The sequence below is a fragment of the Oryza glaberrima genome, chromosome 5, assembly GCF_000147395.1.
Source record: "Oryza glaberrima chromosome 5, OglaRS2, whole genome shotgun sequence".
Lineage (NCBI taxonomy): Eukaryota > Viridiplantae > Streptophyta > Magnoliopsida > Poales > Poaceae > Oryza > Oryza glaberrima.
In genome coordinates this window covers 3,174,967-3,194,091 of record NC_068330.1, presented here as the reverse complement: position 1 = coordinate 3,194,091, position 19,125 = coordinate 3,174,967, and the positions used below count along the sequence as shown (strand labels likewise).

At 42.1% G+C, this 19,125-nt stretch overlaps 3 protein-coding genes across 3 annotated transcripts; 2 read left to right on the top strand and 1 right to left on the bottom strand.

Annotated features, from left to right (window-relative positions):
* The first annotated feature begins 1,823 nt into the window (after nucleotides 1–1,823).
* LOC127774785 (protein REVEILLE 8-like) lies at nucleotides 1,824–3,903 on the top strand. Its single transcript, XM_052301078.1, has 6 exons — nucleotides 1,824–2,011; nucleotides 2,097–2,154; nucleotides 2,661–2,931; nucleotides 3,015–3,134; nucleotides 3,266–3,387; nucleotides 3,493–3,903. The coding sequence occupies exons 1-6, from the start codon at nucleotides 1,887–1,889 to the stop codon at nucleotides 3,535–3,537; spliced, it is 741 nt and encodes a 246-aa protein (XP_052157038.1). The 5' UTR covers nucleotides 1,824–1,886; the 3' UTR covers nucleotides 3,538–3,903.
* Nucleotides 3,904–4,755: 852 nt separating this feature from the next.
* Nucleotides 4,756–9,069, top strand: LOC127773517 (serine/arginine-rich splicing factor RS2Z32-like). Its single transcript, XM_052299599.1, has 7 exons — nucleotides 4,756–4,853; nucleotides 5,720–5,852; nucleotides 6,760–6,799; nucleotides 6,932–7,027; nucleotides 7,242–7,435; nucleotides 7,517–7,582; nucleotides 8,086–9,069. The coding sequence occupies exons 2-7, from the start codon at nucleotides 5,725–5,727 to the stop codon at nucleotides 8,576–8,578; spliced, it is 1,017 nt and encodes a 338-aa protein (XP_052155559.1). The 5' UTR covers nucleotides 4,756–4,853; nucleotides 5,720–5,724; the 3' UTR covers nucleotides 8,579–9,069.
* Nucleotides 9,070–9,184: 115 nt separating this feature from the next.
* LOC127773516 (receptor-like protein kinase HERK 1) lies at nucleotides 9,185–13,203 on the bottom strand. The gene is made up of 2 exons (XM_052299597.1): nucleotides 12,552–13,203; nucleotides 9,185–12,391 (listed from the first exon to the last, which is right to left on the bottom strand). The coding sequence occupies exon 2, from the start codon at nucleotides 11,989–11,991 to the stop codon at nucleotides 9,466–9,468; it is 2,526 nt and encodes an 841-aa protein (XP_052155557.1). The 5' UTR covers nucleotides 11,992–12,391; nucleotides 12,552–13,203; the 3' UTR covers nucleotides 9,185–9,465.
* Between the last annotated feature and the right edge of the window lie 5,922 nt (nucleotides 13,204–19,125).

The window sequence follows — 19,125 nt, the reverse complement described above, 5'->3', positions numbered from 1 at the left end:
TCGATCCCTGGCTGCTAGGATAGATGGAAACCATGGCTAGTGGTTAAGTTGGCTGTTTTGTTTGAGAATAAACACAAGGGAGTAGCTATACAACCGGTCTGTTTGGTATAGCTATAACTCCTAAATATAACTCCAGGAGTTGAGTCAGGAGTGGAGTTGTGGAGCTGCCTAAACCCAGCTCCACAACTCTAGTACATTTTGTGAGAGAGCTCCACCCAACTCCATTTCCAGTTTTGGTGGAGCTGAAACTGTTTGGCTGAGCTCCAGCTCCAGGAGGGGTGGAGCTGCAGCTAGAGCTGCGCCAAACAGGCCCGTTCATTCGACAGTTTTTTGAATGAAATACTTTCAATTGTAACTGCTATGTAATTATAACTACTATGTAACTGCAGTATAAGTAATATGTAACTCATGTAACTCTGAAAAATTAGATGGAGCAATTGGTTAGTTGAACGAGCATGCAAGCTACAGGTCTTGGGTTTCCATTTCCAGAAAATATACTTAGCAACAAACTGTGGTTCAACCTGTGACCCAACGGTTTTCACCGGTGGACCAAGCACTCCACCGGGTTAAGGACCGGTCTTTTTTTTTTTTTTTACTATGCACCGCCGTGGAGGTTGCCCGGCTTGAGACGGCGCTGATGCACGGCAGCGCGCGCAGCGGCGCAGGTCGTTCCGCATGGCCACCATCGCCGCTCATGGCGATGACAGCACGTCCGAGCGACACGAGTTCTTGGTCCTTGGCTATCTGGTGGCCCGGTCATGCCAGAGCTTCTCTGATCTATCTCCTAATACATTTGTTCAAACCCTAGGAAAAAAAAAAGAAAAGGAACGAAGGGGAGAAGAAAGATGGCCGATATTTGTTTGTTTATTTTTCTGTGCCGGTTAGATTGATCAAATCACTCATCCAGGAGATATACATAGTTTAATACCGATTAGGTCGAGCCAGGCAGAAAATGACCATATTTTACCTAGTTAAATACTCATGTGGTTATGATAATTTTATTTCGTATCTTGTCCCTCTTGTTGGAATATACTCTTGTTGAAATATAAAGTGAATTATCCGCCTTTTCTCATCAGTTTAAGCCTTTGGATTGAATTGATCAGTGTGCACGCAACTCAATATAGTATCAGAGCCAGCGATCTTGAGTTTGAATCCCACTTCTATTCCACGCTATAGACTTGTGAATTGTCCGTCATTTCTAATCAGCTTAAGCTTTTAGATTGAACTAGTCGGTGGATGCAACTCAATACCTCTCTTAATCAACACGTGTATACCTTCACCCACGGTTGGAAATTTCAGATCGAAATTTCTGGAAATTTCAGTCATTTTGGTGAACCCCGATATGATATTAATTCGGCCGAATTTTTTGAATTTTTCAATTTTTTCATGAATTTGGGTAATTTTTGTTCAAATTCAAGTAAATTTTGTTCAAAATTTCGGTGACCCCCGATCAAAAACCCTAAACCTATATAGTGAACCGTTATCAGCTACTTTCTTTTTTTTTCCTTAGCACGTGCTCGACAAATAGCCTCACGAACTCATCCATGCTATATCCGGCCATCCGCCGCCTAACTCCTCACCTCCTCCTCCTCCCAAACCTTCCCGATCGGGCAATCACGCGTGCTTGGCCGGCTGGCCGCTGGCCCCGCGCGTGCGTGGAACACGTGCGCGAAAACCACCCGAGCGCCATGAACAACACGTGCGCGATCAAGCTTAGCTAGCTTAGGCAGCAGCATACGCACACGTGCTGCAAATCCTGTACACATATATACCAGCAGCTGCAGAGAGGGGCAGTAGTAGTCTCCGTTCTCGTGTAGTAGCCATTTTGTGTTCCGAGTAGTGAGCTAGCTAGCTCTCGAGCAGATTGATCGGTGACGACGACGACGATGGCGGCAATGGCGGCGGCGGCGGCGGGGACGAAGAAGAAGACGCGGAAGCCGTACACGATCACGAGGCCGCGGGAGAGGTGGTCCGGCGAGGAGCACGAACGCTTCCTTGACGCCCTGATTCTGTGAGCACCTCATCAATTGATCGAATTCAGAATCGATGCAATTCAGAATTGAGACTCATCATCTTTCGTTGGCAATGTTTTGCAGGTTCGGCCGTGACTGGAAGAGGATCGAAGCGTTCGTCGCCACCAAGACGGCCATCCAGGTAGGACATCGATCGATCGATTTGTCCCTCTGCAAGATCATCAATGGCGGCTTCAGAATCCAAGATCGAGTTCGTTTCTTGGATTTTTTTTAAGTAAATTTCACAAAACTACATATACTTTGATTAAACTATTACAAAACTATAGATTTAAGAATGTATTTCACAAAACTACATATTTAGAGTTAAATTTATCATGGAACTACAGATTTAAGGTATTATATCACAAAACTATTGATTTAACAACTATTTTATTACAAAACTACACATTTAAAAACTATTTTATCACAAAACTACAAATTTTATAACTTTAAATAAATAATAGTGCTATAATCTAAACTCTAGAATATGTAGTTATTTGATAAAAATCTGTAGTTTTGTGATACACATTCTTAAATCTGTAGTTTTGTTATAATTTGACACAAGTATGTGTAGTTTTGTGAAATTTACTCCTGTTTTTTCACTTTTGCTTGCAAGCTCTGATCGATTTGCCATGGTCAATTATCCAGATTCGCAGCCATGCCCAGAAGCATTTTCTGAAGGCCCGCAAGTTCGGCCTCGCCGGTGGGCTCCCGCCGCCGCTTCACCCTCGCCGTGCCACGCTGCTCCGGGCCAACGCCGCGGCGGCAGACATGATGCCGCCGCCGTGGCTGCCATCGGCCAGCGGCGGCTCCATCGGTTGCTCGGCGCCGCCGTCCGGCGTGCAGCAGAGCATGGCCGGCTGGTCGCCGGCGTGCTACTCAACTGATGAAGCTTCTTTCCGGCCATTGATTCATAGCAGTGAGTGTTCTACTGTTCATCTGAACATTTCCGCCTGCTTCCTGAAGATTAAACTGCAACTAACACTGAAACTGATCGAGCAGATGACAATGACTGTTCATTCATCGAGACACCAAGCTGCATCGGATCAGGTGGCGAATCATGGATCGGTGATGATGCCTTCTTCATGCAGGATGAAACAATTCGGCTCCCAATTTCTCCAGGTACGTACTGATTCTTCCCTTGCCTGTTGCATAGTTGCAGTAAATGAGAGCAACTTCTTCAAATCAGCATTTTTGAGCTGTGTGATCACGCATTTCTTGATTTCTGACATCTGCATTTTCTTGTTCTGCAGATGACCTGGGATTCGCTCAGGTGTACAAGTTCGTCGGCGACATGTTCGGCTCCGGCGAGCGGCGGCCGGTGGAGGCTCACCTGCGGAGGCTGCAGGGCATGGACCCTGCCATCTCGGAGACGGTATGCAGAGCTGACACCTCTCACCCACTCATCGCCATTAATTTTTGGTTTATTGTTCTTCAGTTCAATTTTCTTATCTAATTGCGAGTTGGTGATTTTGTGCAGATCTTGCTGATGCTTAAGAATCTCGAAGCTAATCTATTTGCTTAAGAAATTCAGAAATTCTTGGCTTCTTGTCAGGAGCAGAGCGTGTGACTGAGAGCGGCATCAAGCAATTGTTTTTGGCATTTCGCTTTTTATGTCATTTTTTATGCAATGCATTTTTTTTGGAGAGATTATGCATTGCATTTTATGACCACATAAGATGTACATATAGGATTAGTTACTTGTGTATGTAAGATTGAGACATTCTTCAGCTCTAGTTTTTTTTTTACTCACTTAGTTTGATTCTTGGAAAGTTTAGTTGAAGGAAATTCAAGTTCGATTCTCGGTGTAAAGATTCAAATAATAGAATGACTTCAGCTTAGAATTTAAACCTTTTGCACTTTGCGATTTGCATAATCTAATCAAACAGAGCGTCAAAACAGGAGTAGTATTCCCTCCGTTACATTTTAAGGCCCCATTTGATTTAAAGGAAATTTATAGGAAATTTAAAGGATTTTATTCCTATAGAAATTTTTCCTATATAGCCATTTGAATCAAAGGAATGAATTCTATGTAATCCCATGAAATTTCTATGGAATGTCTCTTCCCATCCAAGTTTTGGAGGAAATTTAGCATGAGGTTCTACCTCATGTTAAGAATCATTTGAGTCTTTATCTCTCTTTAAATTCCTGTGTTTTTCCTGCGGCTCAATCAAACCGTCATTCCTATGTTTTTCCTGTGTTTTGTAATCCTCTGTTTTACACTTGTATTTCTGTCAGAATCTTATGTTTTTCCTATTTCTCTGTTTTTTCATTCCTGTGATTCAAATGTGATTCAAATGGACCCTAAGTACAGTTATAAGTTTCTATGTCCAACGTTTGATCGTCCATCTTATTTGAATTTTTTATGATTAGTATTTTTTTATTAGATGATAAAATATAAATAGTATTTTATGTGTTATTTTAAAAAGTTCATAAATTTTAAAATAAAACGAACGTTCAGGAAAAAAAAAACACACATATGCATTTAAAACGGGAAATGTCGCTCATGGGACCACATACTACGTACTCAGCCACGCTAAACCTGAGCTCGGGCCCCACCAACACAAACCGCTTTACAGCTGGCCTCCCCCCGCGCAGCCGCTCTCCCGGATTTCCTCATCGCATCGCATCCGTCCATCTCTCCCGCAGCGCGATCCTCACCGTCCAAACGCCGCAGCACACACAACGCGGCCATCATATAAAACCCCCTCGGCCGCCGGCGTCTCGACGGCCGCCACCGCCGCCGACCACTCTCCTCCGCGTCCGCCTCGTCGCCGGCTAGGGTTCCACGGGTTCTAGCCCGCCCCGCCCGCCGCCCGCCTCGCGGGCTGCGCAACGCAGGTACGCGCCCCGGAACCCCAAGCCGCGAGTTCCCCCCGTTTCGGCGCGATTCCTCGCTCGTTGTCCTCCCCCGCCTCGCCGCCTCGGTCATCTCGGGCTGCGGCGCGGCGCCCGCGGGGGCGCGCGTGTTCTTATCGATTCTAGGGTTTTTCGCGTGGTGGTGTTAGTTTCTGTGAGCCTTGGCCTCGTGATCGCCGTGTTAGGGTTTATGCCGATTAACTCGGTTTGATCACAAGCTGTGACTTCCTTTCCCGTTGCTTTAAGAAAAATCATGGAGTACTAGAGTAAGAGTTCGCACTAATTTGTTCGTGGTCCGGGATTTGGAGGGGGGATTTTGAGAGATTTGTAAAAGTTGTCGCTTCGCTGAGGGGTTTTTCGTGGACGTCTGATCTTTATTTGTTAGTCGCTTTCTGATGCTCACATCGCCATCCCGTCTTTGTCGTTCAGAATAATCTGATATGACAACACATCAATAATCCCCTTTGCTATGCAGTAGTTTTCGGCAAATTTTTTTTGGGACAATTAGAAAGTCCACGTTTTAATTATTATGTTGTTGCAAAACTCAACACGATATTCTACTACAGGGATGCTAAATGATGTGCTGCAGTTCCTCATCTAGAGGGAAACAGATTATCTCTATGCAACTCCACTGTTGCCTGTATGGAGATGTCATAGAATTGTTTTGGTTGCTTACCCATTCACCAATGTGTTACTGCTATGATCATGCAACTGGCTAATTAATAAATTATGATCATGTAACTGGCTAATTAATAAAAACATGAGGAACATTAGTAGGCATGTTTCTGTTATATGGTGACATGGTGTTCTTGGTGCTTTTCTTGACACGCTTAATCTTTTCTTGCAAGGCAAAATGTCTCGGTATGTTGACCCTAATGACCGTTACGAACCACGTGGTCGTAACAGCAGGTTGTATGTGGGCCATATTTCTCTACGTACAAGGGCAGAGGATCTTGAGAACCTGTTCAGCAGATATGGGAGGTGAGCATATTCCTCTGCTCTTTCATCGATGCCCCTGAAATGGAACTGCATCCATTACACTTGTAGAAACTAGAAACTAGATATGGTATTTATTTGTCAAGTCTTGCTTGGTTTGATTTCCACGAGCTTATAGAAAACTTTTCAAAGCTAGTGTCTGCTCTGTGACTTGCAGACTAATTAAATATCAGTATTCATCCTAGTCATGGGTACTTCAGGTTCACCAACATTGATGTATATATCCTAGAGTCTATTCTAATAGTGTTATTTTGCTGGCAATGTTTTCTTGAGATCAGTGTTGTCCTATAGTCATGATTCACATGGTACCTACTTGAGTTTTGGTTTGTGGCTCTGCTTTACTTACTTGTAAGTAGTACTCATCTGTTGTGACAGAAACACAAACTTTGTGAGACACTGTTCCTATGTAATGTGCCTTGTAGCTACATCAATGCAACCCTTGTGGAGTCTTCGTCTTGCGGGAATGTTTTACTTTCTAGCGCTTGAGATGTCCAGCTGCAAGCATCTACCCCATATGTTCCCTACGAACAAGTTTTCGCAGTTTTTGTTGCAAGAATGGGACAAGTTGGTTTTTTCAACTGTTTACATAATTCTGTTAGGATTGTCCTCTTTTACTGGTGGAATTCTTTGCTATTTGAATGACAGGTTGCATTCTATCACATGTACAGAACATTTTTTTTGAGGTTTTGACTTGGGGTAATCTTGTTGAGGGAGGGTGCCCTGAGTGGCTGAGTGGACTTGGTGACGGTTGCTTCAAGTTTAAAGCACACTTTGTTAATTTTCCTTAGAAAAAACATCAGAGTTCAGTAATGCTTGACTTTAACCACAGACTAGTGAATGTTCCCATTACTTGCATCTTGATGTCATTACTATTTCTGCCAACCATTTCCAGGGTGCGATTTGTGGATCTGAAGAATGAATATGGCTTTGTTGTAAGCACAACTTTCTTCTCCGGTTTTAAGATTTACTCCTGGAATCTTTCTAGTTGACTGGGAACTTCACTAGACAATTCATATGTAAGGTTATCCCTGTTTTTCTGCTGGATGACCTGGACCCTATTGTAGGAGTTTAGTGATCCCCGGGATGCAAATGATGCGAGGCTTGATCTTGATGGCCGAAAGTATGATGGGAGTGACATCATTGTTCAGTTTGCAAAAGGGGTAAACCATTCATTTTTGCAATTGTTCTTTGCTACACGTATACCTGAACTCTGTACACTATCTTGATTTGTGTTTTGGGGCTACATCGGAGCTTTCATAAAGCACTATCCAGGACAATGGTTTTACTAGTTATCGGTCACCCCTTTGTTTTATACATTGTTGTCCTGTTGCTGTTTTTCCCATTCCAAATGACATACCTTTGTTGATTTTTTAGGTCGAACGTGGTCTTGGAGGTTCTCGTGGATATAAAGCCAGACCCGCACATGGTTCTGACCACTGCTTCAACTGTGGGATGGAGGGGCACTGGCACCGTAACTGCACTGCTGGTGACTGGACAAATAGGTGCTATGGCTGTGGAGAGAGGGGTCATATATTAAGGGAATGCAAGAACAGCCCCAAGGATCTCAAGTATCTCCCTTAGTTCTCTAGTGAGCATCCTTGTTACCTTATTTTATTCTGCACATTTGATATGAAGTTTCATCAACGCAGGCAAGAGAGAGGCTACTCAAGGTCCCGTTCACCTCGTCGCAGAAGGAGCCCAAGCTATGGCAAGAGGTAGGACCTAGGTGGCTAGGACAACCATTTCCTTAATTTGAAGTATTGAACATTATTGCCATGATGATCTTGTGGTGATATTTGTGCAACTACTCTGCTATTCATTTCTGGTGCTTGTATCAAGGATAAATATGTTATGCATATGAGGTAGGAGTGTATTTCATTTAGACATTTCCGAGTTATCTTACCTCCAACCTAGTTATCCCTGTTGTTGCTGCTATACGATGGTACCTGTATCATGCTTAGGAATCTGTTGCGACCAATCTTAGGTACTCAGCTGATTAATAGGTGAGCTGCCTTCTCTTGGGCACTAAGCTCATAAGATACTGCTGAATGCTAATATATTTGCTGCAGTATAAAGTGCTCCATGAATTTGGCTTTTATGAACCTATATTTGATACATGTGCAATGTTCTGCTTTTCCTCTCTTCCTTCATTACTGGTTGTTGAGTTGATAGATTTTATCATTAACCACTATTAACTTTGTGATTTCCTTGTTAACAGTGGACCCCCTTCTCATTTGGGTAGCCATGGTGCTGATCGTGAGGAAAGGCTTCATTCAAGAAGGGATGGCCGCGGTTACAGCCGCAGCCCTCGGTGCCATGATTCGCCTTCCAATCAGAGAAACCACAGCCCTAGGCGCTATGCTTTACCCTCCAATGAGAGATATGATGGCACTAGGCGCTACGCCTCGCCTTCTTATGGGAGAGACCGCAGTCCCGGGGGCAATGCTTTGCCAGCCAATGGGAGAAGCCACAACCTCACATCAGATGGCATGAACCCTTCACCAAGGGAGAGAGATGATCAGAATGGTCGCCACAGGAGAGGTGACAACGATTACCTGCCCAGTAAGAGAGATGATCAGAATGGGAGCTACAGGAGAGGTGACAGCGATTACCTCTCCAGGGAGAGAGATGATTACCTGTCCAGGGAGAGAGATGATCAGAATGGGAGCCACAGGAGAGGTGACAGCGATTACCTGTCCCGCGACCATTGATGACAAACAATGCCATGGCCTTGAATCTGCAACAGTCTTTTTGGTGTTGTGACTCTTGGAACAAACTCTCCTCCTGGATGGTGAATATGGCGACTATGTTTGACTGTTGAGACATGAGATTTCTTGGCTGGCTAATTTTGACCGCACTCTGTAGCATGTACACTGTAGTACCTTCACCTTGCCTGCACTCCGCAAACCTTTTATGACCTGATATTGGTGTGGGATTAACGAGGATTTTATCAGTTAGTCGCTGTCAGCGAAATCTTCCTTTGTATGCTTGTGCTAAATCTTGGTTGGCTGTAATCATTAATGACGTGTTACATCAAAATGGACAGGTTTTTCAGAATTGAGAAAGTGAGCAATTAATCAGCAGAAACTGCAGCCGTGGAATTGGAATTGAGTTCAGTTTTTCTGTGCTCTGTATTTCGTCCATCAGATGCAGCGTTAAGCAACTAAACGTTGTGTACAATCTCTACCTACGTTTCGCATGTTTTGTGAGCCACATTTTGTCATGTAGTGTATTTACCACCGTCTTGCCATATTATGTGTGCTGGATTTTTCCAGAAAACATGTGAAAAGTAACAAGATAAGGTAACATAGAAAATCAAAAATCAATTATTTTTTCCAACGAGAAATGTGCAGCAGATCAACTATGTCCATTCTGTAACATAATCCATTTTCAGGCTTTAAGATAAATAGGAGACATGTATGTATGTACAGTATAGGGGTAACAAAAATTCAATGCAATTGAATGTTTGTTATATATATCTGGGCAAAATCAAACAACAGTGTAGACAATCAACTGAACAAGAAACATCTCATTTTCCCTAACTGAACATGTTCAACATTTTTTTGCAGTGACTCTTTAGGACAATTTCACTCCAAATTCACCTCCCTTCTGTGTTGATCAGCTGTGAGAAGGCATTACTGGTTGACATCTGAGAGTAGTCCATAGCCGTTCGGCTTTCATCTGCAGTGCTGATCTCCAGGGAGCTTATCCTCTGGGCATTTGAAGGGAGTTCAGAGATCTGATTCATGCTATCAATGTTGGACATGTCCGGGCCTGCCTCCTGCAGCTGGAGCACAAACTCCAGGTTCCACAGGACATCTCCCATTGTAGGCCGTTCGACGCCGTACTCCGCGAGGCATTTCTCAACCGTCTCCCCGTACTTCCTCAGCGATTCTGGCCTGATTGTCCCGGCGATCCTCTTGTCGACGATCTGATCAAGCTCTCCTCTCTTTTGCCACTTGATAGCCCACTCTGCAAGGTTGATCATGTCTCTTGGAAGTGTCGGGTCGATGACTGGCCTTGCGCAGATCACCTCTAGCAAGACCACACCGAATGAGTACACGTCCGACTTGTCGGTCAGCTTCTGCCTCCTATAGTACTCAGGATCAAGATAGCCGAAACTCCCTTTCACAGCGGTGCTAACATGTGTCTGATCAAATTCAGGCCCTGTTTTTGAGAGGCCAAAGTCAGAGACCTTGGCCATGAGATTTTCATCGAGGAGAATGTTTGCCGACTTGACGTCACGGTGGATGATCGATTTTGCGAAACCAGTGTGGAGGTAGTGGAGCCCTCTTGCAGCTCCAATGCAGATTTCCAGCCTTTTCTTCCAGCTGAGTGGAGGCTGGTCACCGCCATACAGGTGACCCTTCAGAGTGCCTTTCTCCATGTACTCATACACCAAGATCATCTCATTGCGCTCATCGCAGTAACCAATGAGCGACACGAGATGGCGGTGTCGCAGCCCAGACAGCAGCTCGATCTCCGTCCGGAATTCCCTAATACCTTGGTGAGACTTCTGGTTGCCACGCTTCACTGCAACTTTGGTGCTATCCTGTAGAACTGCTTTGTAGACCTTTCCAAACCCTCCGACTCCAATAACCATCTGCTCATCGAAGTGGTTTGTTGCCTCTTGCAGAACAACAAAAGGAATACGGTAGCTTGTGTCGCTGTTAGTTCCAGATGTATAAGTGGTCCGGCTGGTTGTTCGGGTACCAGTACTAAGGAAGCTAAGAGCATTGAGAGAGAGTGGTGTCCAAGAACTTGAAGGCCGACTTGTTAATGGCGTCTGTGGTTTCTTCATCTTCTTCTTTCTTCTGAAAACAACACAGAGAACAACGACAATGATAACAGCACCAATGCCTCCAAGAACAGATCCCAAAATGATAGGCAATTGTTGTTTCGCTGCTGATGGCGGTTTGACAACGTAGACAGATCCACTGCTGAAGTTCATCTTCATGATCTCCAGGCCATTCAGGATTCCATCAGGTGTTGCATTAGGCAAGCTGGAAGGACCTATGCTGACAGTGAGGTTACCTGACGGGTCACTTGATGGTAAGACAATATCCATGTAAAACGGCGCCGCCAGTGTACCAAATTCTCTGGCGGAGAGATCAAGATCTTTTGCTGCTGAAAAGTTATAAACATAGACATCAAAGTAGAGCTGAAATGCTGCCTTGCTCACTATGTCGCAGAAATGGAACCGAATCAGGTAGCTTGAACGGCCATCAACATTGAATTCCCATGTCATGTTTGGCGAGGAGCTGGCGTTCCTCTGCCCAACCAACCGCCTCGCAGTATTGTAGACACTGTCTGGTGCATCATCCTGCGTTGCTGATCCATCTTTGTAATTCAGTCTTTCTTGGTAAGTAACTGCTTGAGCGACAGTGGGATTTCTGAAGAAGCTCTGATCAGTAAACCATGTTCGAGCCAGAGTATCATTTTCAGCTGTGACCTTCGGCCCGCCCACATTGATCCTGTGGAATGTTTGCAATGGCTGTGCTGCCAGTCCAAGATACTGCCCAACACCCAGAAGTTGCGCCGAATCAGTAATTAGATCATCAGGAACCGACACAACTTCAATGGCGTTGACGAAGGATGTACTGTTCCCTTCCGGCACAAAAGTTAGAATTAGCATGTCTCTTGTAATGTTCAGAGAATACTCCATGACCACTGGGATGGAATTGCTTGGCTGGAAATTATCAAGGAGAACAACATCTTCTGTTGACACCTTGAATTTTGAGCTTGCAAGATCATAGCTCTGATACAAGAAAGAGAAGAAGTAGAGCCGGACAAAATGCCGGCCACTGCTTTTCATCTTGAACGAGTAGGACGACGGCGTGGTGAATATCCTTGCGGTTTGATACAGCTCGGCATTGTCGAAACCCGACACCGAATTCAGCGTAGTTCTAGCAGCAATGCTCTGACTCTGAGGGGTTGTCAACACAATCGACTGGGAATTGTCAGCTGCAAAGACCCTCTGACCAACAGTTGCATCGACCGTGGAACCACAGTTCACAAGATAGTTGTCTGCAGGGGTGAATTTTGCATTGCAGGTACCAATAATCCAGATGATGATCCCAAGAAGAGCTAGAACTAATTTAAGCTTTCTAAAGGTACTATCCATGATGAATCCCAATGAAAATTGGAGGCTAAAAAGGTATCAAAGGGCCATGAATTGCACAGAGATACAGAGAAGCAGACAACACTAAGGGGAAAAAAAGGAGAAGCTAGAGTAGTTGAAGAGGGTATAAGTGAATAATTTGTCTCGGAGCTGGAGCCATGCCATCCAAAGAAACTGAGCCCATTCTAGATTGCAAGGACAATCAGAAATTGGAGAGGAAAGTGTCAAGGAATTCTTCTCATTTTTTGGTGGGGATTTGCAGAAGGGGAGAGAAATCAAATCACAGCAAGATAGACCACAAAACCTTCCTTCTCAGGCAATAACCTTGTCAAGAACTCTCACACCTTCCTTCTCAGGCAAGAACTTCACCAAGAACTCTCACAATATTCACCATGAACTCGATCTGCGCCAAGAATCCCACAAGACATGGTCAGTATCTTCCCCAGGATGCAACAATCCAAAATTGAACATAAACCCTCCAGAAACCAACCCGATTCCCCAACCAAGAGAAGGACAACCAAATCATTCTAGACAAGGGTTCTTGGTAGCAGTAAAGGAGTTACCTTCGGTGGCACCCAAGCAGTTTCAATCCTTGCCTCCCCACAAAAATTTCAGTTTTTTTTTTGCATCACACAAGAAACTGAAACTTTCGCACCAAAACCGCCCAACAATTAATCAGGGCAAAGAATCCAAGACCCAAATGAATAGTAGATTTTGCTTGCAAGCCTCTCTGAGTCTCTGCAACACGCAGCTTCTTGAAGCCAAGAACAGCCAACAGGTGGAAGAAGAAAGAAGAAACCACCAAAGGCACCGCCTTTTAAGCAAAAAGGGGTGAAGTGAACCAAGCCAGGTGGAAGCAATTAGACAGATAAGCACAAGGCAAGTGACTCTAAACTACCACTAAACCACTATACTAGTAAATTACTTAATCCAAGATAATGACTTGCAGTTGATGCCCATGGTTAGTGAGAAAATTGGCAAGAATTGGTCAGGCAGGCAGGAATATGAATTGGTGAAATGCAATGAGGTGAGGTGAAAAGCGACCGGATTTGGACTGTTTTTCTGCTTCCGGGAGTGTGAATCATGAATGCAGCATCGGGTGAGCTCATTAAATTTTGAGCTGGGGCCATGGATGGATGGAGGAAAGAGATGATGATAAAAGAAGTTGGTAGGAGGATGGAGTAGAAGTATCAGAGAAAAAGAGAGGGTGAAGTGAACAACCGTGAGCGTGTGTGCGTGTGAGCTGGGAGTGGGCCACAAAAAAAGATGAGGTGAGCACATGAGGAGGTTGCTGCTAGCTGCACGCACAAAACCAGCCAAGCTATCACCAGAGGCTGCATACGTGTATTTCACACTTCCCTCGGCCCTGTTTTTTTTTTTCCCTACTTTACCGAATTATCATCGTGGATTATTTGTTCCACTTATTTTTAAGGTATGTTTTCTTAAAATAATCCACTCATTGATTATACCAAGACATAAGTTAAGTTTATTTTTCAAAGTGTTTTTTATCCATATAATTTAAGAAAAATCGCAAAAACCACTCTATAACTCGATAAGTCACTTAAAGTTTATCATTTCATCCCATAAGTTATTTGTTGCAAATACCCACCCACTATATAGTTTTCTTGCAAAAAACACCATACTATTTAATTTTACCGGTAGACCACATCAACGGCTCGCACTTTAAGAAAGCATGTTGATTTGGTTAAGTACATGCTTACTGGGTGGTTTTTTAAACAAAGTTGAGTACGTAGGTAGGCATTTATAACAAAATGACTTATAAGGTAAAATGTCAAACTTCAAGTGACTTATGGGATGATTTGTGCAATTTTCCCTATATAAAACAAATAATTCGTGTCGTTAATCTAATGAATAATCTGTTTCAAGCGTTCAATGTACGAATTTTGTTTTTGTAGAAATTATTTTACTAAAATCCTCTAAATTTTCTATGTTTTGGTGAAACTTTATGATGGTTTGGAGTTAAAATATTTGGATCTGATTCTCCTCGGTAAAAGGTTTTGGAATTCTTTAAAAAATGGGATGAAATAGAACCTCCAACCAATAAAGGTTTTCTTTCCTGAGTTGAACCAGTAAGTTGAGACATTCGCTATCTCATGTCAGCATGTGATTTATTATAGATTTCATGAAAAATATATAAACAGCGAACTTTCAATGATCGTGGGGTAATAGAATGAATAGTTTTTGTTTTTGTTGTTTTTGCTTTGTGCAAGTCGAATTTGAGTCATTTGGTAGTTAGGAGTATAAGTGCTCTTTTGTGTGAACCGTTGGTTTTGTCTCTCCGTGTGTAAGGAGATGAATGTTGAGTCTAAGAACTCTTATAAGTTTGGTTGGTTGTATACATCTGTTTGGACGTAGAGACCGGTTTAATCCATTATAAAAGAAATATACAAAACACAATTTGTTAAAAGAAACAGCATAGATCTTTCTTCATCTCAAATGGGCCACACTTTGACCGGTCGTTTCCATATTACTACCTCCGTCCCATTTTAAGTGCAGCCATGTTTTTTCGTGCTCAACTTTTATCGTCTGTCTTATTTGAAAAAAATAAAAAATAAATAAAAGCATAAGGCACATATAAAAGTATTATTTATGTTTTATCATCTCATAATAACAAAAATGCTAATTATAAAAAAATTTAAATAAGACGGATGATTAAAGTTGTGCAGAAAACTCATGGTTGCACTTAAAATGGGACGGAGGGAGTACAAAGATCTCCGGAGGAAACAATTCTAAGAATTATTTATTGCATATTACTCATAAGGCCATCCCTAACCCAGAAACCATCTACTAGTTTCTATACTTGCCATGTCAAATAGACACTATGCATAGAAACTATATATCCAATGGTTGGTGTCTTCAAATTAAATTCTCATCCAATCATCTATATTCTCTCTCTTTTTATCCACCTATCATCTTATTTTCATTCTTGGTTTTTGTGTAGAGATGGTTGCTTGCATGAGAAATGGTTTATTCATCTTTTTATCTCTCTCCTCATTAACTCTCTTGCCACATCACATTTTTTTTTGCTTATGTGGCAATGTATTAAATGCTATAGACACTAGATGACATGGAGGGTTAGAAATGGCCTAATAGTAATAGTTGACGTTTCACTGTTCCTACACCTCTTTTATCGCATTTAATGGGGATGAGAGCCGGGCACCATCACAATAATCGCACTATCAATTTCCTTACCGACAAGCATTAATCTAACCATAAGAAAAGAAGTACTACACCATGATGTGATGGCTACATCCATTGATTAAAACTCATTTCTTGACTTAACTAAAAAACATTTATTCTTCCCACGCAGCCTAAACTCACCATCGGGTCTTCTTTATTTGAAGCACACAAGTACACACGGTGGCGAAGCGATAAAAAATATCAGGTCCTTGGCATATTCATGCAGTGGCGAGAGGATTAAAATTATGGGGGTCCTTAGACATACCTAGAGCAATATATGCTCCCACAGTCAAATAAAAAACAAACATATCACTAAATGTAATATTTTTCAATACAATAAATCTAGATAGAAATCCTAGGTTTTTTTAATGAGAGGAATAGAGTAATAAGTAATATAATGATTAATATGATTTGAAGCACCTAGAAGTGAACAAAACTATGGGATGGCCGGAGAACTAGGTAGTTACAGGTAGGAACACCGCTAGGCCTAGGCCTGGTTTGAAGCTGATGAAGATGAATGCTAAGTTAGCGGAAGGAAAAAAAATATTAACACATGATCAATTAAGTATTAATTATTATAAATTTGAAAAAAATATTTATTTAATAATTTAAAGCAACTTCTATATAGAAGATTTATGTATGAAACACGTTATTAGTGGTTTGAAAAACATGCTAACAGAAACCAAGGGAAAATATGTATCTTAGTTAGAAAAGAACAGGGTGTGAACACAACCTTCCAATCGAACTCCAAAAATGTGTAGTACATATGCACATTTCACATAGCTTTGGCTCAAGCTTTTTGTCCTCTCATGACAATTTCTAACCTTTTTAATCTATCCCTTTCTGAAAAATAAAAAAAATAGTTTCCTCATGGAAGATATATTAGAAACAATGGTAATATTCATGTAGCACGCGGGAATGCGACGACCTAGCAAGAAAAGAAAGATATGTGAACAAGAAAAAGGAAAAGGTCTAAACTAATGATGTGCATGGCATGAAAATCCATGAGACAAAGTAAGCGAAAGGCTAAAAAAAACAAATGCATAAACTGAACTAGTCATGAAACTAAGCTGGACAGAGTCTCAAGTTACAAGAAACCATAGAAAAATAAAACAAAAGAAATGACATTTTGTTTGACATCAACTTTGCCAAGCGAAGACCAAAAGAAAAGTCATAGATGGGAACGAAGGTGAAAAACATGTCTTGACATCATGAAAACTACTCCACTTACTCAAGTCCAACATAAAAATGGTACAAATATATGATACTACTCTGTGTCGACCTCACACTTAGAAAATATATAACCCGAACATATATCACGTCAAATGAAATATCACATCAATCGCTATATGTATAATTTTCATACTACATATAATACTATACATGTCGTCAAATTGGTCTTGCAACGCAACATGTGTGGCGCCCGCGCATTCAACTCATAATCAGACCACTTCTGACCACGTATGATTATAAACACAAGGTTTCACATGCCATATATATATAATTAAAAAACAAGGTTTCACAATATAATTAAAAAATGTACCATAAAAGATAAACCTAGAAATATGGCATATTCTAGTCCTATAAATCTCGATAACTCTCAATCCAGATTTTAATATGTGTCACATTCTATCATAGTTTTATTTTTTATGGGACATGGTGAGTATGTTCAAACCATATTGAGAGTGTATATATACTCCCTCCATTTCACATTGTAAGTAGTTTTGACTTTTTCCAATCAAACTTTAATAAGTTTGATCAAATTTATGAAAAAATAGCCACATCTAAAATAACAAATTAGTTTCATTAAATCTAATATTGAACATATTTTGATAATATATTTGTTTTGTGTTGAAATACTAAAATGGTTTTCCTTTCCATAAACTTATTCAGTTTTAAAGAAATTTAATTATTAAAAAAGTTATTGACCATTTAATTAATACTACTATGGATTTTTCAAAAGGAATTATAGGCCCTGTTTAGTTCTAAAGTTTTTTTCTTCCAAACTTTCAATTTTCCATCACATCAAATATTTCATACACACACAACTTTTTTTTACACATCGTACCAATTTTAACCAAATTTTCAAACTTTAATGTGAACTAAACACAGCCATAATATGAAATGGATTGAGTGCGTGTTCTCTGATGTGAATACAGGACAAATTTCCAAAGCGCTTGCTTGCGCTTTGGAGTCTTCTTTTTGATCGGGACGTTTTTGATTTGGGGCAAAAGCGATGGGAATTGCAGTCGAGACCAGCTAGATATTGGTAAGCAGCATTCATGGCTGGACCAGATGGCGGCAGGCAGACGAAGGGCAGTTGTATCTTGTATGTAAGTCCAGTACGTAACGTACTACACGAAAACGACGCGCGGTTAGAGCATCTTCAAAGAGTCTCTCCAAATCTCACTCTTCATATATCTATTTGGCTAATTCTCCATCTAATTTAGCAAATCAAACTCTTTTTTACTCTAACAGCCTCTCCATCTATCATCTCTATTACAAGTCTATGACAAATGGGATGCATGCGTCGTCCTCTACTACCCTTCTTCCAATCTAATTTTCCCCACCCTTCTTCATCCTTCTCCTGTACTTTTTACTAGTACTACTTTCCCCTCCCATGCCCTCTACCTCGATGATGCAACGGCGGACGGCGACCGGCGGCGGCGGCTCGCGGCGTGCGAGGCGACGGCGGGCGCGTGAGGCGGGCCGGCGGGCAGCGACGACTCGCGGCGCCGACGAGATCCGGGTGCGCTCGAGGTGGAAGGTGACGACAATGAGATACAGGCGCGCGCGACTCGACGACAACGGCGAGCACAGAGGCGACGGGCGGCGGTCGCGGCGAGCAGAGGGCGGCTGGCTGCGCCGCGCGGAGGTTGGCGATCGCGACGAGCGGAGGCGGCGGGCTGCGCCTTGCGGAGGCCGGTGGCTGCCGTGCTCGAGCTCCTTCTCATGCTCCTCCGTGCCTCCTTGTTGGTTGCCAGGTGGGGATGGAGGAGACTGGATGTGTGGGGCCCACCTTTAGCCAGCCAAATAGAGTGGCCAAATTTAGTTAGTGGAGGAAGGGTTTTGGCTAGCCAGAAGGCTTAGCCATCTAGTTGGAGTGGCTGTTGGAGCATGTTTTTTAAATAGAATGGCTAAAATTTAGCTTGGAGAGTAGGATGGAGAGGCTGTTGGAGATGCTCTTAGTTGGCAGATTCTGCTGAGTCCCTGACGAGTGGGCTCTACTGATGATGACAATAATAAATGGGCCGTACGTGTCAAAAGATTAAATGGGCCGTATTATGGCTATGGCTATGGATATGGGCTGTAAATTTTAAGGGCATTAGCCCACGAAATAAATGGGCCGTAATTATGGTTAGAGTTATGGGCTCTAAATTTTATGAGCATTAGCATGCAGATTCAGCACCGAAAAGAGCCCAACATTGTCCTGACTCCTGAGATGTGCTCGCTCCGTAAAAAAAAGAGTGTGGATAGCCCGGGCCCCTTTATTTGTTATACTGATCAGTGATCATATCCTCTCATAGGTTAAAGGACTTCTTTGATTTAAAGAAAATTTATAAAAATTTTAAAGGATTTTATTTCTTTAGAAATTTTTCATATATAGCCCCTTAAATCAAAGAAATTAATCCTATGGAATGACTATTTTCATGTAAATTTTGGCGGAAATTTAACATGAGGAAGAACCTCATATTAACAATACCTTGAGTCTTTATCTCTCCTTAAATTCCTGTGTTTTTCCTGAGGCTCAATCAAACGGTTATTCCTATGTTTTTCATGTGTTTTTTAATCCTTTATTTTATACATGTATTTCTATCAGAATCCTATGTTTTTTCTATTTCTTTGTTTTTTATTCCTATGATTCAAAGGTACCCTAAGTTAAGTTTTTTTAGGACGGAGAAAATAAGGAGCAATCAATAGCAAACAATTCAGGAG